This window comes from Macaca nemestrina, chromosome 11 (genome assembly GCF_043159975.1).
Source record: "Macaca nemestrina isolate mMacNem1 chromosome 11, mMacNem.hap1, whole genome shotgun sequence".
NCBI lineage: Eukaryota > Metazoa > Chordata > Mammalia > Primates > Cercopithecidae > Macaca > Macaca nemestrina.
Genome location: NC_092135.1, coordinates 135,827,363 through 135,852,470, shown reverse-complemented (window position 1 = coordinate 135,852,470; position 25,108 = coordinate 135,827,363). Strand labels below are relative to the sequence as shown.

The 25,108-nt window shown below is 42.3% G+C and overlaps 1 protein-coding gene across 37 annotated transcripts in view; it reads right to left on the bottom strand.

Annotated features, from left to right (window-relative positions):
- The window catches only part of LOC105473834 (LRR binding FLII interacting protein 1), a 170,549-nt gene that overhangs the window by 5,717 nt on the left and 139,724 nt on the right, over positions 1-25,108 (bottom strand). For 24 of the 37 annotated variants that reach the window (XM_011727913.3, XM_071073662.1, XM_011727916.3 and 21 more), the window contains 4 exons: positions 24,399-24,491; positions 22,824-22,916; positions 21,433-21,574; positions 16,400-19,070 (listed from right to left, as the gene is read on the bottom strand). In XM_011727913.3, the coding sequence (XP_011726215.1) occupies positions 17,533-19,070; positions 21,433-21,574; positions 22,824-22,916; positions 24,399-24,491 (1,866 nt within the window). In that variant the 3' untranslated portion in view covers positions 16,400-17,532. Of the gene's footprint in view, positions 1-7,264; positions 7,370-8,756; positions 8,837-9,510; positions 9,629-11,700; positions 11,751-16,399; positions 19,071-21,432; positions 21,575-22,823; positions 22,917-24,398; positions 24,492-25,108 lie in introns of those variants that run through there. The other 13 variants (XM_071073664.1, XM_071073666.1, XM_011727936.3 and 10 more) reach the window with 4 other exon arrangements.

The window sequence follows — 25,108 nt, the reverse complement described above, 5'->3', positions numbered from 1 at the left end:
TGAAGCGAGAAGAGAAGTGTAGAGAAAAAAAGAGTAAAAAGAAATGAACAAAGCCTCCAAGAAATATGGGATTATGTGAAAAGACCAAATCTACGTCTGATTGGTGTGCCTGAAAGTGACGGGGAAAATGGAACCAAGTTGGAAAACACTCTGTAGGATATCATCCAGGAGAACTTCCTCAACCTAGTAAGGCAGGCCAACATTCAAGTTCAGGAAATACAGAGAACACCACAAAGATACTCCTCGAGAAGAGCAACTCCAAGACACATAATTGTCAGATTCACCAAAGTTGAAATGAAGGAAAAAATGTTAAGGGCAGCCAGAGAGAAAGGTCGGGTTACCCACAAAGCGAAGCCCATCAGACTAACAGCAGATCTCTCGGCAGAAACTCTATAAGCCAGAAGAGAGTGGGGGCCAATATTCAACATTCTTAAAGAAAAGAATTTTCAACCCAGAATTTCATATCCAGCCAAACTAAGTTTCGTAAGTGAAGGAGAAATAAAATCTTTTACAGACAAGCAAATGCTTAGAGATTTTGTCACCACCAGGCCTGCCCTACAAGAGATCCTGAAGGAAGCACTAAACATGGAAAGGAACAACTGGTACCAGCCATTGCAAAAAAATGCCAAAATGTAAAGACCATCGATGCTAGGAAGAAACTGCATCAACTAATGAGCAAAATAACCAGCTAATATCATAATGACAAGATCAAGTTCACACATAACAATATTAACCTTAAATGTAAATGGACTAAATGGTCCAATTAAAAGACACAGACTGGCAAATTGGATAGAGAGTCAAGACCCATCAGTGTGCTGTATTCAGGAGACCCATCTCACATGCAGAGACACACATAGGCTCAAAATAAAGGGATGGAGGAAGATCTACTAAGCAGATGGAAAACAAAAAAAAAACAGGGGTTGCAATCCTAGTCTCTGATAAAACAGACTTTAAACCATCAAAGATCAAAAGAGACAAAGAAGGCCTTTACATAATGGTAAAGGGATCAATTCATCAGGAAGAGCTAACTATCCTAAATATATATGCACCCAATACAAGAGCACCCAGATTCATAAAGCAAGTCCTTAGAGACTTACAAAGAGACTTAGACTCCCATACAATAATAATGGGAGACTTTAACACCCCACTGTCAACATTAGACAGATCAACGAGACAGAAAGTTAACAAGGATATCCAGGAATTGAACTAAACTCTGCACCAAGCGGACCTAATAGACATCTACAGAACTCTCCACCCCAAAACAACAGAATATACATTCTTCTCAGCACCACATTGCACTTATTCCAAAATTGACCACATAGTTGGAAGTAAAGCACTCTTCAGCAAATGTCAAAGAACATAAATTAGAACAAACTGTCTCTCAGACCACAGTGCAATCAAACTAGAACTCAGGACTAAGAAACTCAATCAAAACTGCTCAACTACATTGAAACTGAACAACTTGCTCCTGAATGACTACTGGGTACATAACGAAATGAAGGCAGAAATAAAGATGTTTTTTGAAACCAATGAGAACAAAGATACAACATACCAGAATCTCTGGGGCACATTTAAAGCAGCGTGTAGAGGAAATTTATAGCACTAAATGCCCACAAGAGAAAGGAGGAAAGATCTAAAATTGACACCCTAACATCACAATTAAAAGAACTAGAGAAGCAAGAGCAAACACGTTCAAAAGTTAGCAGAAGGCAAGAAATAACTAAGATCAGAGCAGAACTGAAGGAGATAGAGACACAAAAAACCCTCCCCAAAAAATCAATGAATCCAGGAGCTGGTTTTTTGAAAAGATCAACAAAATTGATAGATCGCTAGCAAGACTAATAAAGAAGAAAAGAGAAGAATCAAATAGATGCAATAAAAAATAATAAAGGGGATATCCCCAACGACCCCAAAGAAATACAAACTACCATCAGAGAATACTATAAACACCTCTATGCAAATAAACTAGAAAACCTAGAAGAAATGGATAATTTCCTGGACACTTACACTCTTCCAAGACTAAACCAGGAAGAAGTTGAATCCCTGAATAGACCAATAGCAGGCTCTGAAATTGAGGCAATAATTAATAGCCTACCAACCAAAAAAAGTCCAGGACCAGACGAATTCACAGCCGAATTCTACCAGAGGTACAAGGAGGAGCTGGTACCATTCCTTCTGAAACTATTCCAATCAATAGAAAAAGAGGGAATCCTCCCTAACTCATTTTATGAGCCCAACATCATCCTGATACCAAAGCCTGGCAGAGACACAACAAAAAAAGAGAATTTTAGACCAATATCCCTGATGAACATCGATGCAAAAATCCTCAATAAAATACTGGCAAACCGAATCCAGCAGCACATCAAAAAGCTTATCCACCATGATCAAGTGGGCTTCATCCCTGGGATGCAAGGCTGGTTCAACAGATGCAAATCAATAAACGTAATCCAGCAAATAAACAGAACCAAAGACAAAAACCACATTTTAATCTCAATAGATGCAGAAAAGGCCTTTGACAAAATTCGACAGCCCTTCATGCTAAAAAATCTCAATAAATTCGGTATTGATGGAACGTATCTCAAAATAATAAGAGCTATTTATGACAAACCCACAGCCAATATCATACTGAATGGGCAAAAACTGGAAGCATTCCCTTTGAGAACTGGCACAAGACAGGGATGCCCTCTCTCACCACTCCTATTCAACATAGTGTTGGAATTTCTGACTACAGCAATCAGGCAAGAGAAAGAAATAAAGAATAAAGAAATAAAGAAATCAGGCAAGAGAAAGAAATAAAGAGTATTTATTAAAGAAATTGTCTGTTTGCAGATGACATGATTGTATATTTAGAAAAGCCCATCATCTCAGCCCCAAATCTCCTTAAGCTGATAAGCAACTTCAGCAGTCTCAGGATACAAAATCAATGTGCAAAAATGACAAGCATTCTTATACACCAGTAACAGACAAACAGAGAGCCAAATCATGAATGAACTCCCATTCACAATAGCTTCAAAGAGAATAAAATACCTAGGAATCCAACTTACAAGGGATGTAAAGGACCTCTTCAAGGAGAACTACAAACCACTGCTCAGTGAAATAAAAGAGGACACAAAACAAATGGAAAAACATACCATGCTCATGGATAGGAAGAATCAATATCGTGAAAATGGCCATACTGCCCAAGGTAATTTATAGATTCAATGCCATGCCCATCAAGCTACCAATGACTTTCTTCACAGAATTGGAAAAAACTGCTTTAAAATTAATATGGAACCAAAAAAGAACCTGCATTGCCAAGACAATCCTAAGCCAAAAGAACAAAGCTGGAGGCATCATGCTACCTGACTTCAAACTATACTACAAGGCTACAGTAACCAAAACAGCATGGTACTGGTACCAAAACAGAGATATAGACCAATGGAACAGAATAGAGCCCTCAGAAATAATACCACACATCTACAGCCATCTGATCTTTGACAAACCTGACCAAAACAAGAAATGGGGAAAGGATTCCCTATTTAATAAATGGTGCTGGGAAAATTGGCTAGCCATAAGTAGAAAGCTGAAACTGGATCCTTTCGTTACTCCTTATACGCAAATTAATTCAAGATGGATTAGAGACTTAAATGTTAGACCTGAAACCATAAAAACCCTAGAAGAAAACCTAGGTAATACCATTCAGGACATAGGCATGGGCAAGGACTTCATATCTAAAACACCAAAAGCAACGGCAACAAAAGCCAAAACTGACAAATGGGATCTAATTAAACTAAAGAGCTTCTGCACAGCAAAGAAACTACCATCAGAGTGAACAGGCAACCTACAGAATGGGAGAAAATTTTTGCAATCTACTCATCTGACAAAGGGCTAATATCCAGAACCTACAAAGAAATCACACAAATTTACAAGAAAGAAACAAACAACCCCATCAAAAAGTGGGCAAAGGATATGAACAGACACTTTTCAAAAGAAGACATTCATACAGCCAACAGACACATGAAAAAACGCTCATCATCACTCGCCATCAGAGAAATGAAAATCAAAACCACAATGAGGTACCATGCCACACCAGTTAGAATGGCAATCATTAAAAAGTCAGGAAACAACAGGTGCTGGAGAGGATGTGGAGAAATAGGAATGCTTTTACACTGTTGGTGGGACTGTAAACTAGTTCAACCATTGTGGAAAACAGTGTGGCGATTTCTCAAGGATCTAGAACTAGAGATACCATTTGACCCAGCCATCCCATTACTGGGTATATACCCAAAGGATTATAAATCATGCTGCTATAAAGACACATGCACATGTATGTTTATTGCGGCACTATTCACAATAGCAAAGACTTGGAATCAACCCAAATGTCCATCAGTGAGTGACAGACTGGATTAAGAAAATGTGGCACATATACACCATGGAATACTATGCAGCCATAAAAAAGGATGAGTTCGTGTCCTTTGTAGGGACATGGATGCAGCTGGAAACCATCATTCTCAGCAAACTATCGCAAGAACAGAAAACCAAACACCGCATTTTCTCACTCATAGGTGGGAATTGAACAATGAGATCATTTGGACACAGGAAGGGGAACATCACACACCAGGGCCTATTGTAGGGGAGGGGGGCGGGATAGCATTAGGAGATATACCTAATGTAAATGATGAATTAATGGGTGCAGCACACCAACATGGCACACGTATACATATGTAACAAACATGCACGTTGTGCACATGTACCCTAGAACTTAAAGTATAAAAAAAAAAAAAAAGTAAATAACTCCTGGGTTAAAACCATAAATCATAATGGCAATGCTAACTGAAACAGTCTACATCAACACATATGGGCTGCAGCAAGAGTGGCACATTGAGGGGTGCACCAGGGAAGCAGAAGGAACATCTGGAGCGTGGGAAGGGCACAGGAGCCGCCACTGGGTCCCACTCATGTGGACAGATGCACATAAGCTGCGGGTGAAGAACCGACTCCCAGGATCTTCAGGAAAATGATTTTCTAGAATGGGCAAAGGGTCAGTACTACCATCCAAGAACAAGGCTGAAACAAAAACAGGTATAAACAAAAATGGAATTTACCACCAAGAAGTCTGCTCTAAAAGAACCTTTACAGTATGTACTTCAGGGAGGAGGAAAATGATTCTAGTACAGTCTGAGACACTAGCCGGAAAGACATATAAAATGGCCAATATGTAGCTACATCAAACAAACATGGGTGATGAAAAACAACAACACAATTGTATTATCTGATAAGTGGGATTTAAGAAGGTCAAAAGTATTTATGTGTGTATGTACATGCATATATACACATATACATGTATGTGTGAGGGTGTGCATGTCAGGCTCCAAGAAGGGGAGGGCCCGAGGCTCTGACAGCATTTTCAAGGGGTTGCACACTTTGCTGGTGAGGGGCTAAGAACTGAGGTGGCATGGAGGGGCATGTGGGTGAAAAATGATTTTTAAAGAGGAGAGAAGGCCAGGCGTGGTGGCTCATGCCTGTAATCCCAGCACTTTGGGAGGCCAAGGCAGGGGCCAACATGGAGAAACCCTATCTCTACAAAAATGGCCAGCCTGGCCAACATGGAGAACCCTGTCTCTACAAAAATGTAAAAATTAGCCAGGCATGATGGTGGGTGCCTGTAATCCCAGCTACTCGGGAGGCTGAGATGGGAGGCAGAGTTTGCAGTCAGCCGAGATGGTGCCATTGCACTACAGCCTGGGCAACAGAGTCAGACTCTCTCTCAAAAATAAAATAAAATAAAGTAAATGTAAAAAACAATAAATAAATAAACAAAATAAAGAGGAGAGAAATGACATCTTTGGTTTCTCCTCCATAGTCCCTTTCCTATAGTTTAAATACAAAAGGAGTGATTCTTTCCTTTTTTTTTTTTTTTTTGAAACAGGGTCTCACTCTCTGTCACCCCAGGCTGGAATGCAGTGGCACGCTCATGGGTCAAAGCAGCCTTCACCTCCCAGGCTCAAGGAATCCTCCTGCCTCAGCCTCCCAAGTAGCTGAGACTACAGGCACAGGCCACCACACCCGGCTAATTTGTTTTTTTGCACTTTATGTAGAGACAGGGTTTCACTATGTTGCCCACGCTGGTCTTGAACTCCTGAGCTCAAGTGATTTGCTCACCTCGGCTTCCCAAAGTGCTGGGATTACAGGCGTGAGCGATCGCGCCCAGCCTGAGTGATCCTATTGAAACATAAATCAACATAAGCTCCTCCTTTGCTTAAAACTGCAGTAGCTCCCACTTTACTCACAGGAGGAGCCCAAGTCCTGTCCACGGCCTCCACGGCCCTGCCTCATGGGCTGGGGTGCTCTGACTGCTCCCTCCACCCCCTCAGTCCCTGCTCACCGCTCTGACTGTTCCTTGACAAAGGCAGTGCCTTGCCCCCAGCTCCCCTGCACGTGCTGATCCTTTGCGTGGAAGGCTTTCTCCCAGGTCCGCCTGGCTCACTCCCTGGGCTGTTCAGTCCTGTTCTTACATGCCACAAGAAGGAAAGTCTTCCTTGGCCACCTACCTAGAACTGCCCTGGCCTGGGCCATTCCGCACCCCAGCCCCTTTGCTGCCTGTGGTCACTTTTATTGACCTCCCTCTTCCAGAGCGTAGGCTCTATGGAGGCAGAGACTTCTGTCAAGGTCACAGCTGCATCTCCAGCACCTGAACCCATGCTCAGCATGCAATGGATGCTGTAAATATTTGTTGAACGAACAACTTTGCCAAGTGTCTTCAGTAAGGTAAAATATGTGTTTTAATTGGGAAGCATGGTAATTTGGGAGTGTGACCAGCAGGTGGAGTGACAGCAGCTCAGTTTCTCAAGGGCACTTTCCACAGGGTGACCTGAGGCAGCTGTGGCCTGGCCCTGGTGCCACACCCAGCTCTTGGCCACAGTGGGCCCATGGGCTCCTGGCTCCTCTACCTGGGCTCATTCTGCATGACACAAAAAATATGCGGAGCATAAGAGGCCTGGCTACTCCTTTATCTCATTACCTTGATGTTTATGGACAAGACCTATAGGAGATGCTCAAAACTGACAGGTCAACTAGTTGATGCCAACAAGGGTCTGGCCTTAAGCACTAACTGGCTGAGTCATGCCTTCCTTTATTAAGACGCCAGCACTGCAGAGTGGTGTGGGATGATCTGACAATGACCAGCCCAGGGGCAGATGTCACAGTAGTAAATCCTCCCTGTACTGTTCCCACTAGAGAAATACTTGCAGCCATTCTCTTCCTAGAAATTGCCTAGGAAATTTACCTCTCTTTGGAGTTTCCGTTTTTCCGCCTTAAGTTCATCTTCTATTTTTTCTGCATTTTCAGCCGCTGATTTGTAACGTGATACTTGACTTTCTAACCTTATTACCTAAAAGGTAGAAAAAAAACATACGTATAAATTGATAGGCCTGTTTTCTTTCTTCAGTTTCTTTACTTTGAGATCAAAGGGTGTGATTTAAAAATGGGAGAATACACCATGTAAATACTTATAACATTTTGGACTATGGTGTGGGTTTGAGCCAAGCAAGCTATTATTAGTTCTTATTTCTGGGCGACCCCGTGTTGACGCGATGGGGACCCATTTCCTCTGACCCCGTCCACCAGGGTCGTTTCCGCAGTGCTGGCGCCTTGCTGCCTGCTTCTCCCACTGTGTGGGGCTGCTCTGTTGGAAACAGAACAGTGTGTCCAGGCAGAATGGTGCTGGTAAGGGGTGGGTTCCATCAGGACCTCAGCTCCAGTCTAATCTCTCCTGGGGTGGTGGGGGTGGGAGGAGGAAAGGACAGGGTGAGGAGTGAAAGGAGGAGGCTTAGGCATGGCATTCCCCAGCCAAGATTCTGAGATGAGAGACCGCAGCAGCGAAGGCCTGCCGGACACCTTCATTCTGCTGCAATCAAAAGCACGCATCATCTCTACATGAGCTGTTCTCATTTTTGTTTCTATAAACATTCCAAAAAGTTCCAGCCAAGTATACCCTGTTTTTTCCCCTCTCTTTCTAGCTAGAACAAAATTGCCCCAGGGCCCAGTGTGCTAGAGGCAGGAGTGCCCTATGTCTAGACACCAGGGAGAGCTGGCCTTGCTGCAAGAGACAGGCTAAAAGCCCAGGCAAGAGGGACGTCCCAGATGATGTGGTTTGTTAATTAGCTAAATTATTTATTTATTCATTTTATTTTTGAGACAGAGGCTCGCTCTATTGCCCAGGCTGCAGTGCAGTGGTGTGATCTCAGCTTACTGCAACCTCAGACACCCCAGTTCAAGCGATTCTCCTGCTTCAGCGTCCTGAGTAGCTGAGATTACAGGTGCCTGCCACCATGCCCAGCTAATTTTTGTATTTTTAGTAGAGATGGGGTTGGCCAGGCTGGTCTCAAACTCCTGACCTTCATTGATCCACCCATCTCAGCCTCCCAAAGTGCTGGAATTACAGGCGTGAGCCACTGCGCCCGGCCAATTAACTACATTATTTTTAAAGAACAAAATTTTAAAACACTCCCAAGCCACATTAGCTATTTTCTACAACTAACTGTTGTTGATAAAGGATTAGTATCTATTATAACAACTTAAATTCTAAGAATTCTTTCCTTCCTACTTGTTCTCTGTAAGAAATGGATGGAAAGACTTGCTGTCCTAACTTATCCCTCTCAGGACATTTTTTGGTTCTAAAAATCTTGGCTTTTTTTGGTCCTCAGCCTTTCAGGGCTATTTCTAGCAAGTAAAACTCCAGTCAATCATCAGTTCTGCCCGTTGTTGCTTACACGTACATTTTGTTCTAATGCAGTTATCTCTTGCTCAGATTTTGCAAGTTTAAATTTGAGGTCGCTGATCTGTCTGTTGGCATCCCCTAAAGGTTGAAAGAGAAGGAAAATCTGTTAAGCTCTTGGGCTTTTCAAATATTAAAACAATAGTTACTGGGAACCAAGCCCTTACTTTGTAATCATCTTGCAAATCTGTTAGTTCTGGCCCTGCCTCCACAACCTCCCAGAGCTGAGAGTAGAAGGCACTCTCTCCCCATGAACCCAGGCTGGGAAAGTGCCTTCCGCCCCTGTGCTTGGGGCAGCAGACCCCAGATAAGAGAGTGCCTGCCTATGAGTAAAGAAAACAAAGAAATGGTGGGGGGGTAGGGAAAAGGGGGGAGAGAGACTGGGCATAATTTTATCTCCCTTAAGACTGTTTCTAGTTTATTGGCATTAAAAAAGCCTTTCTTTTTTCTTTTTTTCATACAATCAACAGATCAAAAGATGGCTGTATCCAGCAAAGTAAATGTGGTTTCCATCAGCACAACATGTGGTGGTATCTTGGTGCACATTTTTGGGCACCTGTTCTATTTCATAGGGTCAGAGAGAAATAGCATTGTTCTGTCCACCTACCCATCCTTGTGCTTCTATTTTCAAGGGCTTTTGTGGGGATGAGAGGGAATGAGGGCATTCTTTGCCGTGACAGTTTTCTCTGCCAGCACAAGTATACTAAAGTAGCACATATGAAAGCATTTACTTCTACACAAGAGTTGACATTTACTTTGTAGGTCCATTACATGCATGTCTGTCCCGTTTTCCAAGACATCATCTTCAGATCGAAGATTGTCTAGTTTGCCAATCTTCTGTCTCTCCTCCAGCTGCCCTTTGAGTTTCTTAATCTGAAAACACCCGCCAGTAAAATATGTTAATTTCTCTATTCTGAATGAAACCAAAAAGCTGAAGTTAGAGCCCATCAGAAAGGAAGCAGCATGTCAACTGACGGAAGGAACTTTCTGTCCATCAGTACTCTTCTCAGAAATACAATTCAATGTACAATGAATGAAAAATGAATCACACTGTAACTCTGGGGGAAAAGTCATTTCTAAAGTGAAATTCTTCTAGGACTCAGGAGGAGACTGTACATGAAATACCTGCAGTGTTTAAGACTCAGTGAGTCACCGTGCTATTCACTTTCTCTTTATTTACTAAGAAACCAGAAAGGGCCACTTGGAGCCTTCTGGGCTCCGATATATTGTAATTAAGTCCCCCAAAAGTCGAGTGCTTTCTCAGAGTCCAGGCAAGCTGCAGGTGTGTTCAGAGGCGGTTTGTCAGCTTTCAGGGAGGTGGCCTCTAGCTAGCTTTCCCTTCTCTAAGCAAGACAGAATCATGTCCAGTCGTCCTTTGGTATCTGTGGGAGATTGGTTCCAGGACCCCCTCAGACACCAAAATCTGTGGATGCTCAAGTCTCTGATGTAAAATGGCGCAGTATCTGCAGAAACCTACAAGAATCCTCCTGTACACTTTAAATCACCTCTAGATTCCTTTTAACACCCAATACAACGCCTACAACTCACTTCATTCGCGTGGATTCAGTGCAGGACTCCGTGCAGGGCAAATTCAAGTTTTGCTTTTTGGAACTTTGTGGAATTTATAGTTTTTTTTTTTAAATATTTCAATCTGTGTTGGTTGAATCCATGGACATGGAACCCATGGATGTGGAGGGCTGACCGTATAGTTGGAATTGCAGTTAACAGTCAATGACTGCAGAACTTTCTGGCATCTAGTTGGTGGGGTCTCCGGGGGCTTTTCATGTTTAACTTTCAATCTATGAAAATTGTTGCAGGTGATCGCCTGCCTTCCTATTCCACACATCAAGCATAGGAGACCCCTAATTAAAAACAAACCAAAAGTGCATGCTGCTTTAAGGAAGTAAGTATAGAACTCATGAACGCATATTTTCAAAAGATCATAGGAACTTCAGGGGAATCTTCCTACCATCTTTAGTGCTTTCTCCAATTTTCGGAGAATCTTCAACAGAATGGTAGAAAGTAAGGCAAATATATTTGATTAGGCTTATGAGGAGAAATTAGAGGAAAGTGGTTGTAGAGTGATGTAATCACTATCCTGCATATGAAAAGATCCAAAATAGGACAACTGTTCAGTATTTCTTTGTTTTTGAGATGGAATCTTGCTCTGTCACCCAGCCTGAAGTGCAGCGGTGCAGTCTTGGCTCACTGCAACCTCTGCTTCCTGTGTTCAAGCGATTTTCTTGCCTCAGCCTCCTGAGTAGCTGGGATTACGGGCGCCCACCATCACGCGTGGCTACTTTTTGTATTTTTAGTAGAGATGGGGTTTCACCATGTTGGCAGGCTGCTCTTGACCTCCTGACCTCAAGTGATCCACCTGCCTCGGCCTCCCAAAGTGCTAGGATTAGAGGTGTGAGCCACTGCACCTGGCCCGCTACTTCTTGAGGTAGGAGAGAGCAATGAAGATAAACATGGTTAAAACAATTTTGTTGAGCTGTAACAAAGAAATACCGGTGAGAGAGGGATGCTGCTCACCAAGAGTACAAACCTGACTTTTATGGACAAACAACCCATATGGACAAGGGAAGTGCTATTTGGAATGACTCAGTAATGCCCTTGCCTCTCAATGGTTAATCATTAATATTATTAATGATTGATATTTATATTTAAGTAGCAATTCAGTAAAATGTACCAAATTCAGTTCCATGGCTTTGGGCCTTTGAGACATCCTCATTAAACCTCGTGTGACTCAGGATGTTCTCTTTGGATGAAAATATTAACTTTGATGTTCTATTTGGATAACAATCTTAAGAACACCAGTTGGCTTGATAATGACTTTCAGGCATGATTAACTTCGGGGTTTTCTGAGTAAGCAAGAAGGAAGGATGGGCAGGTGGTTTCAGGTGCCCTGTTCAAGAACCGGTAAAGTAATAAAAGATTGTTACCTGTTCCAATAAGCATTCCCGTTCATCAACCAGCTTTTTCAACCTAATATCTAAAGAAATCAGAAAGACACAGGTTTAGGTGAATCCGTGCCGCGCCTTTCAGCACATTGCTAAACTGAAGAATGATCGTTCAGGTTAGTGAAATGAATGATGGAAGTAGTTATACACGTACCACGGTGAATGAGGCCACAGACAGGACGGGGGAAGAATTCAGCCAAGGGGGGTTGGGTCAACCTCCCAGAACATGCTTCACGTCAGGGGCAGCATCCGGCTGCATGCAAACAGGCTGCTAATCTTCTACCTTAGGTTAGCATGCAAGAACGCTAGGGCCAAACCACACTGCAACACAAGATCTCACAGCTTCATGGTTTAACATCATTAGCAATGTACAAACACTGAGAATCACAGTTCAATAGCACCAACATTTTGAACAGCCTCGCCTTTCCAAGTTTACATCCCAGATTTCTTTATCTTTCTAATGTCTCTCATGGACTCATCGATGTCAGTGCTGTGACTATCTGTTTACAACCCTAAGTCCACTAACACCTCTGCTAACCCAGTTATCAAAGGTGTTCTTCTTTTGAGGAAGAAGGCAGTAATGGTTTAAGTGTCTGTAATTCCTCCCACCCCTGATATATAAAGATGCATAAATGTTAAGTGTCTATAAATTACCCAAACATCTCTCTGAAGGAGGGTCAAGTACTACGGTCTTCGGACTGGGTGGGGGAAACCACAGCTTGGGGAGGGTTTAGAGGTTTGGGCAAAATCCCACACTAGTGTAAAGGCACAGTCAGAATGCTGGAGTGATGACAGTGATAACGTATGCTACACACTCACTCTGACACAGGTACTGTTCTAGCAGCTTTGACATCATTAGCTTGTTTCAGCCCTGGAAGCCCTAAGGGTGGGCTTCATTACAGCCTCCTTCTATAGATGAGGCTCAGAGGCCCAGAACCACTAAGCAATTTTCTTAAGGCCTTGCAGCCCAACCACAGGAACATGCCCCTAACGGGCACCCACTATTTTTTCAGATCTAAACTCACACCTCTGAGTCAGACCCTGACTCAAAGCTCTTAGCCCACTGGGACGCTGCTCTCACGCGGCCTACCTCCAGATTCTTCGCAGAATGAACAACTAACCTTGATTAGCCATGTGAAAAGAAAATAATTCATATAAAATGCATCTTCATTTTCATTTAAAAAATCATCTAGCCACATGCTAATCCAAGTTACATTTTTCTCTAATTATGTTTTCCGAAGATCCTAAGTTGTTGTTTTGAAAGGCACAGTAAAACACCAGATAATATTAAGCACAATATAAATTAAATTTATCATCCTTTTGAGTTATTTTAATTTATAGTCAAATTACTTCTGACAGATGTTTTACTCTTTCCCTCCCGTAACCCACCCAACACTGAAAAAAAGATGTTTGCAGTTATAAACCTGATTCTTTTGTCCAGTATCACATTCATTTTCTTACATGTTTTAATACTCCTACATACAAAAACTACAGGCATCATAAGAAACACTGAATATATCAGAATGTGATCTTGAAGCTCAAGTATCTATAGTAAATTATTGTTTTCTTCTAGAAAACTTCAAATATTCTAGATAAGCACTAGAAAGTAACTGTTAAAATGTAATAAGAGCGCAAGCAAAATCGATATAGGTAAACTGACATTGAGTTGTATAGTGAGAATATTAAAAATAGAGAGAGAAGAAACTTTTAAGGAAGAGAAATTTTAAAGGAGACTTGGAGAAGAAAACAAGAACGAAAGAGTTTGAAGAAAACAGAAAAAGAAATGAAGCAAAATAATTTGACATGAAGAAAATAAGAGTACTAGTTTTCACAGCGTTAAAAACCACCAAGTCCAATTTGTTGAATAAATAGTGGCACATCACTGGTAGACTTATAATGTCTGCATAATTGGGAAATTTTTCCCTGTATGAGCCACCAACCATTCACATGTTGAAAAATATTTAAGAGAGGCAGTAGATAGGGACAAAGAGAACAAAAGGATTTTCTTCTTGAAAGACCAAGTTTTCTCCATGTACAACTATCACACTGAACAAGTACATATTCTGAACATAATACATGCGCACACAAACACCCCTCCCTTTCCCTTAGGGGCCCAGACGTCTGGAACAAATCTTACTGTTGTGTTCCCTTGACGGGTGGCCATGGGTGGCATGCTGTACAGGGTTATGGGGTGGTCTCCCAGAAAGGGAGTCTATCAACAGAAAACAGGAACCCCAAACCATCTAAACTCCCCAGAATTAGCATTCAGGGTTCTAGTGATAGTGGAAACTTAAGTGTCAGGTCATTAGGTCTTCTGTTAACTGCAAATATTAAAAACTATGGAAAGTGACCAAGGTCATACATCTCTTTTAGGGTCATTCTTGAAAACTGTTTAAAAACTTGATTGCTGTCCAACCTTTGTATAACAACCTATAATTCAAAATCCATCTTCCTCTGCATTTTTGACAGACACCCATAATTATACTTAATTATACTTTTGAAGGAAGATTTACATTTATATATGGGAGCTATGTTCGGGTTTGGGACTGAAAAATATCCATGCTTTTTGATTTCAGGTGTCAGTAACCAATGTTTTTCTCTATTCTGTATGATAGTGAAACCCCAGTGGTCTAGGTTCCTCTGGGGATATGGCTGGAAGGCAACCTTTCGATTCTTTTCTGAGTTTGAATCTTTTGACGCTATAATCTTTCTAAATTGCCCTATATATTTCTATACCTTCTTACATGGAGTATAGCTAAGTCAACTTTCTCTTTTTTTCTTTCATTTTTTTTGAGACAGGGTTTCACTCCATTGCCCAGGATGGAGTACAGTGGTGTGATCATAACTCACTGCAGCCTCGACCTCCCAGGCTCAGATGTTTCTCCCACCTCTGCCTCCTAAGTAGCTGGGACTACATGCACATGCCACCATGCCTGGCTAATTGTATATTTTTTTTGTAGAGATGGACTTTCACCATGTTGCCCAGGCTGGGCTTGAACTCCTGGGCTCAAGTGATCCACCTACCTCGGCCTCCCAAACTGCTGGGATTATAGGCATGAGCCAATGTGCCCAGCCTTAACCATTTCTTGGTAAGTTAAGAGCCTTCACAGTAATGTCAATTACTGTGCTTGGCTATAAAGTCATTACACTGGAGAGCAGATAACTGATGCTCAGAACGAAGGCTCTGAAATCATCGAGAAATGGCTTGGCTCCTCAGAAGTCTTTCTTTTTCCTTCTTTTTTGCTCATGGATTTTCAGCTGCCCATTCCCTACTGGAGGGCTGGGTCCTAGCCGCTTGTTCAATGGTACAGTGCCTTCCATGTACAAAGTGATCAAACCTGTTAATTAATTAAACAAATGAGTGGTGAATCACTGAGACAGCTGGATGGCTGAGCTGAGGGATGTGACATGTGCCCAACGTCCTGCAGGGTGCTGGTGAATAACATGGGAAAGAACTTAAAATGGCTTGATGATCTCACCATTTAGTGACCTTGGTTGTTGAACTGCTTTCCAAGAGCCCTTTAAAGGTAGGAATGAGAGCTGTTTCCAGTATGCATTCCAATATGAATGCAGCTTTGCTAAAGTTAGAGACATAAACTAAAACCCTGTGAAGTCCTATAGAGCCCTTGGACTTGATTTCCTAGCAAGCATTTATCATCCCTACCATCCTCCACTTCAGGACACTTGGGCAGAAATAGTCAAGGTTTTTTCCATTTTCATCATACTCTTCAAAACATTCTAAGTATTGGTGCATTCAAGCACAGCAACAGATGAAGACCGTTTTCAACTGAGGCTGCACATTAGAACCACAGATCACAGGAGATGGTGCGGGACGATAGTCTCAATTCTCCCAGTAATGCTCATGCTAGCCCCAGGCTCGATGCCAGGAGGGAAGTGCATTCCTTACTGAGGATGGGCATCAGGTGTGGGTCTTCCACAGGACCCCAATGGGAATCAGCAACCCGCAAGCAGGTATTACTGGAAAGGTGGTATTACATACAACAGTAGTCAGACTCAGACTTCAAGCAGCCCAAAGAGTGGAACCACAGTCTTGTACAATTATAAAATGTTTTTATTTCAGTTACATAATAACACTTACGTTTTCCTCAAATTTTATTGAGGTTTTGGTCTTTTTGCATTAAATTCTATCTTGTAACAGTAATATGAATCCACATAATTTCATAAAATGTCAACATTCATAAGGTACATTCCTTTGTGATTTTATATTTTACAATTTTAAATCTAACTTTACAATTATTTTTTAAATGTTTCTTTATATAGAAAACAGATATTTTCTTCAGGCAGATCAAAACACAAATTTTCCAATAAGAATACACTGGGACATAACAAATGAAAATATTTATACCAAAATACCAAAAGTGATTCAGCTCTTTAAAATATTCTACTATAGTCTAATTAGTAGTTTGTACAAGAACAAGTAACCTTTTTTACTGCTCTTTTGAATGACGATTAGAAATTCAAACAAAGAGAAGTAATTTTAAGGTTCAAAATCTTTTTTTTTTTTTTTTTTTTAAGAGACAGGGTCTCACTCTGTCTCCCAGGCTAGAGTACCGTGGTGCAATCATAGCTCACTGCAGCCTTGAACTCCTGGCCTCAAGTGATCCTCCCATCTTGGCTTCCCAATGTGCTAGGGTTACAGGCGTGAAAACATTGTTTTGTGTTGTTTTTTTTTTTGACAGAGTTTCGCTCTTGTTGTCTAGGCTGGAGTACAACGGCTTGATCTCGGCTCACTGCAATTTCTGCCTCGCAGGTTCAAGCGATTCTCCGGCCTCAGCCTCCAGAATGGCGGGGATTACAGGCACCCACCACCACGCCTGGCTAATTTTTTGTATTTTTAGTACAGACAGGGTTTCACCATGTTGGCCAGGCTGGCCTCAAACTCCTGACCTCAGGTGATCCACCTGCCTCGGCCTCCCAACGTGCTGAGATTACAGGCGTGAGCCACCGCGCCCAGCCAAAAACATTTAAAAAATGACTGTCCCTGCTCAAATACTGCAGTAGGAAATGTAATTTGACATATATCACTACCAGAAAAAAACTTTAAATCTTTCTATAAAATGAAATTGATACATCATCAGCATGAAGTGAAGTTAAAATCTCCTACAGAGTAAATTCAGGTATATCAACAATGAGATCCAAAAGCATTGGTTCAAGATCAAAGACTTCTATGAGGTGAAGGCAAACAAAGCCCCTCGTGCTTTCAGACGTTTACTTGTTATCCTTAAAATGACTATTGTTCTAAGGTGCAAATCTTATCATTCAGTGACCTATTTGCTATTTGGCTGTTTATCCCCTTTACATAAAATACCATACAGGTTATAATGTACATTTAAAAATCAAATATGAAAATACACATATGTGAACAAGACATTAATTTAAATATCAATTATATTCATAATACATAAGTCTAAGAATGCTATTTGGTCATTTCAACTAGATGCTGATATATTTGGTCAAGAATATCCACATTCCTATCAGCCTAAGGCAAATGGTAAATGCTTCTATTTTTATTAAGTGGACTATAAACAGTAGACATTATTGTTTGATACTACTGGAATGCTCTCAATTAGAACATACACTGATAACAAATATGTCTTTCTAATCTGGGTGATAACCTCAATGATTACATGGAAATCTACAAGTAACAGTCTATAACTTAAAGCAGTAGATCACCTGGTGATTGGCATACAGTGCACCTCTATGAATTTATAACATTCTACTTACATTGGCAGTGGAGAAAAGAGCCCCTCACACTCAGACTTCCTGGGCACCACACCTGCCGCCTGCCTCAGCTTAGGACATGGTACAGTCTTCTTTGCTTTTGCCCTTCTCATTCCCTCCTCTGGTATCTTCTCTGCTTTCTGGATTGAAGTCCCCCGGCTCTCCTCCCGGTGCTGACAAGTCATCATTTTCTAGGCTACTGCTGTCTAAAGCTTTCCTGACAGTCTGACTTGGATGTTCTGACATCCCACACCTCTCTGTACTTTCTGCTTCACAGGCATCGCTAATGTCCTGTGAGGGACTTTCATTTTCGGGCAGGGCGCAGCTATCTGCGTCTTCGCTCTCTGCTTCTAGGGGACTGCTTTGAGTGGCACCATCTGTTTTAGCATTATCTTTTGCAACACCGTCATCTAATTCTTCACCACCAGCCCTCGGGCCTAATGACTGAACTGTGTCATCCTCAAAATCTAATGTGTCTCCATCAGCTAGTACCACCTCAGCTGCTGTTTTTACATCATCGCCTTCTTGGTCAAGTTTTCCAGCCAACTTAATTTTAGGATTCTCCGGACAATCAGCATTTTCACTGCTTTCTGCCGCAATTTTCTGTTTTGGATTTTCAGGCGCCTCGTTTTGGGCTTCCACTGCGGACTTTCTGTCAGTAGACTTTACCTGCTCTTCTTCCTTAATTTCACTTAAATCTGTGTTCTGATAAGTTAACTCTTTTTTAACATCTTTAAGGGTTTCTACAGGTACTGGGGATTTTTTCTTCTTGTTTTTCTTTTTCTTGTTCTTTGTCTTCTTCTGCGATGAGTCCAATGCCTCTCCCTGTTGGTCATTCTTTTCTTCCTCAGGCTCTTTCATATCTAAGGATTCACTTTGAGTGTCTACTGTACTCGGACCTGTCGCTTCCTGACCATTGCTCTCAGTTCCTGCTGGAGAACCAGGAACTTCTGTCTTGATTGGTTTCTCATCCCTTAATACTGTTTCTTCACCCTCTTCTTCGTTGTGATCCCTACCTACTTCTGTACTCTGCACTGGAACCTCCTTGGGCTCAGCTGCTTCCTGGTTGGTGAATTCTTTCTCTAAACTATGCCCTGTGCTTGTCTCTAACTCTTGGGGGACCTCTACTGTACATTTGTCATCATGATAAACTGTGTCATCACTATGCCCTAAAGGACACGAGGCCACTGTGCCTGCCTGCTCTCCAACCTGAGTCGCCGCTGCCTCTCCCACATTCCCTGTGTGGTTCCCGCCATCTAAGTCATTCCAACAGCTGGATGGCTCAAGGGGAGTTCTGGTCCTGTCATCTGGTGCACCCATGACCTCATCTGACTCAGCCTGTGCTGGGTTTTCAGGGAGAGAAGTGCTCTCTAGAATTTGGTTTTGAACCTGTTCCTCATACGTAGCACCTGCTAAGGTTCCTAGGAATGGGGCAGTGTCTTCAGAGGATTTCTGGTCCTCGGTATTCTCTCCAGCAGGGAATACCTCTATGTCCACACAATCTTTCACTGTGTCCTCTGTGTGTTGTTCTTTCTCAGTATTGTGCAAGATTTCTCTTTTCCCCACATTCGCCACGATTTCATTTTTCACCTCCACTTCACTGGCTCTTCCTAAAAGACCATTGAGAAAATTGAAGGGACCCCATGATGTGGCGGCCACATAATTTACATTAGAATGTAAATACATGTTCTAAATCCCACCCACCCCTATTCCTAAAGAGAGTCATCAAAGAGTCATGAGAAACAAGCCTTTGCCAGTTCTGTGCGGCAAAGCAGCAGTTGCATTAGCAAATTTTGGGTCAGTGAGGGCCACTGCCACCACATCAAAGGCCAGAGTGGCTGCTGGTGCCATCTTGTGTGGACAGATTTTTAAAGGTGAAGTTAAGTTTTGACAAATAGAAAGAACTCTGGATCAGGCAGCCAAACAATCCACAATGATGGGTTTAGGAACGCACTGAAGGTGCAATTCCCCACTCTCACTTCTCAACACACAACTTGACAACTTGTATTTTTGCAGCTGTCAAACTGCACTGCATGTCACACAGCCCTAAAAGCAGCTTGCAAGTAATTTTTTCAAAGAATATTAAGTGCACTTTTAGAAATGCAGCCTCAAGGTCAATCTCAAGGAAGATGCTTTTGAAATAGCTCATATGAAAAGAAATCCAGCTTCTGCCACTCAACCATTGTCTTCCTGAGAAAACACCCTGTGTCCATGCCCTGATACCTCTGCTCCACTCCCTAAGGGACTAGGGAGAGAGGACCAGCAGGAGGCAAATGTTGAAAGATCAAGACGACCACTAAATTAAATAAATTATTCATCGTCTAAAGAACATCAAACTGTTTTGGAATTTTTGGATTCTCCAAACAAAACCGCAGCAGATTAGATATAGTACTATGTTACTGAAAGTCAAAGCTAGATAATTTTATAGCCCAGTGGTCTCCATAGTGGGGTGCCCGTATCCCAGGGAAAATGGAGGAAATATTAGGAATTCTATTTAGAGTTTTACTCTAAAACTTCTTTGCATATGTTTTTATATGCTTTATAATGTACATTTTATACTAATGAAACAGTATACATATATAGATTTAAAATAAACATATATATTGGAAAGTTCCTACAATTATTTACCGAAGGAATGTGTGATCAAAAGTCATTTGAAGGCCACTTTCAAAACTGACATTTCTGGTTCTTTAAACATCTCACAATGGTTATCAAAGATTTAGTAACAGCAGCATAATCAAATTCCTAGCTGTTTGGGTAGCTCATATAAAGGTATGATGGAAATTAATTTATTTATCTTTTTTCAACAATTATATACATATCTAGAGATGGAATCTTGCTATGTTGCCAGGCTGGCCTGGAATTCCTGGTCTCAAATGATCCTCCAGTCTTGGCACCTGCAGCATTGGGATTAGAAGTGTGAGCCACTGCACTTGGCCACAACTTTTTTACACAATTGAAAAGAGCTGTGTTTCTTTAATAGTCATAAAGATAATGAATGAGGTATCTCCCTGGAATACAAGTCCTGAGAAGATGGGGCCTGGAGGTGTCTACGTTTCCATAAATAAAAAGAAGTAAGATGAAAGTTTCTAAATTAAAATGAAAAGTCATGGACCCTGACCTTATTCCAGCCTCCTTGTGAAACACTGGAATGCAGAGGGTGACCAGTGACAGATGAGGCCTCACTTGCATGCTGCAACTTCAGTTGCACGCCAGAATCTGAAGGTTCCTCCCAAAGCCAACTCTTATGACAAATTATGACAAATCAGGTCATTGAAAATGGTATAAGATACTCCTCTAATCTACTGGATTCCCCAGTTTTATATTCTTTCAGAAGCAAACACATGGCATACAAAGGAGGATCTCCTCTGACAAAGTGGGCATACTCAGACTCTCAGCACGGCTACACCCCTACCACGGCCGCCCGCCCGCCTCGAGCGTGGCTTGAAAACGGCAACACAGATGGACCTGCTGTCCACAGGCACCCCGTGCCCTCAAAACGCTGAATGCTTTCCAGGATGTCGAGGTTGGCTTGCAAATATGGCCAACTTACTGACTTGACAGCCTCGACTATTCTGATCTTTTGATAATTCTGTCACAGAATCAGTTTAAAAAGCCACACTTTATATGTACAGATATATATGTGTCTGAGGAAAACCAAATAGTACTCTCCACATTGTTACTTAATTTTGAGACCACTTTCCTTGCCTTCACAGTCTTGCTTGGTAGCTTTGAGCAGCAAAAGAAAAGATATACTTGAGCCACTGATGGTGCACGACACAGAGATGCATGCCAGACAGCACGTGGATGACCACACCGGTGGTAAGGAAATTACCATGAAGTGATGAAACAAATGGCATGCCGGTGACTGTTAACCCAGCAGTGACAGTGGCTCCAACCCCAACAGCGCATGGAGGGTGAACCAATGCTGAGTGGAAAGGCGGAAGAAGCCGAAGGAAAGCAAATACTTACCTAGGGTCCCATCCCCTGTCGACTTGAGGGCATTTAACTCTTCTTTCGTCATCTTGGTAGGACCTTGGTATCCAACATTATTGAGAGTGTCAGAAGTCTCTCCATTGGTAGCTATTTCTGAATTTAGGATTATTCCGTGTTTCTGGGAACAAAAATAGGCTCATCGTAATATTTACTCAGTGATATTAGGTTAAACTCTGCTTTAATACAACTAACAAAAAGGAAAAGAAAACCATTTTTTCCTGAAGTACAGGGTAACTCCACAGAGACAGAGAACTGCTAGGGTGCAGCGCTCGTAAATATTCGGTCAACACACACAAATCTGGGATATCGTCCTCTAAAGGCTACTTCTTTCTCAGATGTTCCAATCCATGCCTTCCTTTGCTGGTGACAAGCTACTTCCACCAGGCATCCTTTTCAACTACAGGTAGTGGCCTGTGGGCTGCCCCCAAGTGAAGTGGAGCGGTAAGCAAGTCACTGTCATGCAACCTTTCATTTTAAAACCCTGGTTGCATTCTTTAAAAAGCAGAGCCAGATAAAGAAAGAAATATATCCATGTTCTGAAAGGGGCATATGAAACTTACGTTAAAGAAGGAATTAAGAGGTGGCTAGAACGTTCAGTATATTCAAAAGAAACAGAATTCACTGAAAACAGCGGCACTTCGCAACTGCAGACATCACTCACCCACGCCCTCCTGCCGCCCGCGTCTCTCTCCCTTGTGTGTGAGGAACTGCCCTGTACTGATCGCCTCTTTGAGGAGCAGAATTACGAATCTTAGCTCTAAGCCTGTACCTGGCTGGCTCACTGCTCTGGCTTTGACCCTGGAGGCCAAGCAGCAGATGGTGACAGTTCAGGAAACCCCCACCCAGAGTGCTGTCATTGGCACTTCACCTGTGTCAAGCAGCCCATGAAGACGCCTTAGCATGGCCCACAAAGGACAGGGAACCTTCTTCCACCTGTAATCTAGTAGGGTCTCAAAGTCTAATTAGCGGGATCCTTGCTCAAACCACTTACCCAAGTCACTGTTCATCTAGAGAAGTCCTTAAATTGGGGGTTTTAATAAAAAGAGGCAAATTAATTCTCTAAGTCTGAGTAATATCCTGGAGAATTTACTAATGAGTATGAGAAAAATTTAGATAATATATCAAAAAATTCTTGCGTTCAAGATCAGCTATGTTTATTAACATCAAAAGACCTTGGGCACCACCCACTGAATCTACATTTATTTTACATCTCATCGGTGTCAGTTAACCCAAGATATGAATTATTAACAGAACTAAGCTCAATGACATAAAATTAATTATGTACACACATATTCACAGAATCCCAAAATTTGCTGTTGTCACTTGGATTTTTTTTTTTTTTATAAAACTGTACTTTGGCTTCATACCTTTAATTCCTCTTTCAGCATGACTACTTCTTCTCTAAGATCATCCCGTTCACTCCTTACGGAATCAAAGAACTCTTTCTGCCTCTCTAACGCCTGAGTGTGCAGCAGAGCCAAGAGAAAGAAGATTTGCAGAGACGAGCAAGTTACTTCAGAAGCGGGAACCAGAGGAGGCTTCTACTATCTAAAACACTAGTGGACTCTAGATGTTAAAGAGACTCTGCCTAAAGATACTAACAAAATCCAAGTATTAAGCTTTTCACTTAGTATATATAATCCAAGAAATGTTACTGTTCATACTCCATGAAAGACATGCGCATTCTGAAGCACACAAACACAGCACGGGGTCCCAGAGGTTACTATATTTGCATCACTTTCTAGCTTTGTCTGCGTGTTCACAGCTGCGTTAGAGTTAAGCAAAGTCTCCACTTGAATGAGGGATCAATAAAGAAAAAGGATTGCTTAAGCACCTCCCAGAACAGCTGTCGCAGCCATTTAGGCTATTTTTTTTTTTTTTTTTTTGAGACGGAGTCTCGCTCTGCCGCCCAGGCTGGAGTGCAGTGGCCGGATCTCAGCTCACTGCAGGCTCCGCCTCCCGGGTTCCCGCCATTCTCCTGCCTCAGCCTCCCCAGTAGCTGGGACTACAGGCGCCCGCCACCTCGCCCGGCTAGTTTTTTGTATTTTTTAGTAGAGACGGGGTTTCACCGTGTTCGCCAGGATGGTCTCGATCTCCTGACCTCGTGATCCGCCCGCCTCGGCCTCCCAAAGTGCTGGGATTACAGGCTTGAGCCACCGCGCCCGGCCCATTTAGGCTATTTTTACACATTGATTCTTGGTATCCATCGTCTCAGATAAACAAAGTGGTCCTAAAGTGTGCATGCGTGCATACACATACACACAATCCTAAGTGCTGATGAGCACGACAGTGGAAACACGGTGTGGCTTGTTGAGTCCATGTGCCGACAGTTTGTACAAGTATCTCGACGTCTTTATCAGAGCTGGGTGTATGAATCACTATTTTGGGGAAACCATTTGTCGTTATGAATCACAACAGTTACTTTGTGGGGTTCTGTTCCCCCTATTCTTCAATTCTAAGTGTAGAACTGCCTCTTCTCTTCTTGTGGAGGGAGAAGGGTATGTGGAGGCCTTCCCTGGGGAAGATTTCAAGGTGGGGATATCTGCCAGGTGGTGCTTAGATTTTTTTCTCAAAGCACCGCCAGGCAGTTAATCCCAAGAAGTCTGGCCTTGCACACATCAGACCTCCCCGGAGCGCCCTCCTCACTCCAGGTGTTTCACCAACCACTGGCCCGGCCCACCCACGGGGCAGGCAGACAGCACGGCTACGCATTCACAAGACCCTGCGTGGACGGACCATGTCACATTCCAAGTTCATATCAATTTGGATAAGTTAGTGTATTCACTACTTAATAAAATTAAATAAATTAATACAACTTTGTGTCATGTGGGAGTTGCATGCATACTCAGACAAGCGGTTTTGCAAACTAAAGACTCTGAAAAAACTCTATTTGCTAAGCAGGCTGCCCATTTGAGTACATTTTCAAGACTTGAGAATCCTACCCCTATCTTTTTGTCTTTCCACTCTATTGTTTCCTGAAGATCGGAAATCTCCCTGATAGAACTCGCCTGTTTCTGCTGTAGCTGTCGGATTTCCTGAGGAAAGGAACAGACAGAAAGCAGATAAAGGGTTAAAGAGGAAGAAAACCCCAGCCCAAGAGATAACCTGAGAGCTGGGACAGTGAGTGAGGCTGCAAGCACCCTTTTACCTCAACAACCCTGAATTCATCGTCGGCATTCTAAGATTTTTCTCCTTGTCCTACTCCTGGCTTCAAGTGCAGGAAGAAAACCTGCTTTGGGTGAAATTCTCACTTCAGGGCAGCAGTTAAAGAATAAGTCAAAAAATTAAAAACCAACCCTGTATTAGTTTCTTATTGCCATTGTAATGAATCACCATAAATTCAGCAGCTTAAAACACAAATTTATTCTCTTGTAATTCTAGAGGTCAGAAATCCAAAATGAGTCTTATGGGCTAAAAATCAAGCCTTTCTAGAGGCTCTAGTGAGAATCTGTTTCCCTGCCTTTTCCAGCTTCTAAGACTGAGTTACTGTCCTTGGCTCATGGCCCCTTTCTTGCATCACTCCAACCTCAGCTTCCTGTGTCACATCCTCTACTTCTGCCTTTGACTTGCCTTCCTCTTAGAAGGACCCTTGTTCCATCAAATAATCCAGGATAATCCCTTCTCTCAAGGTCTCTAATCACAACTGCAGGGG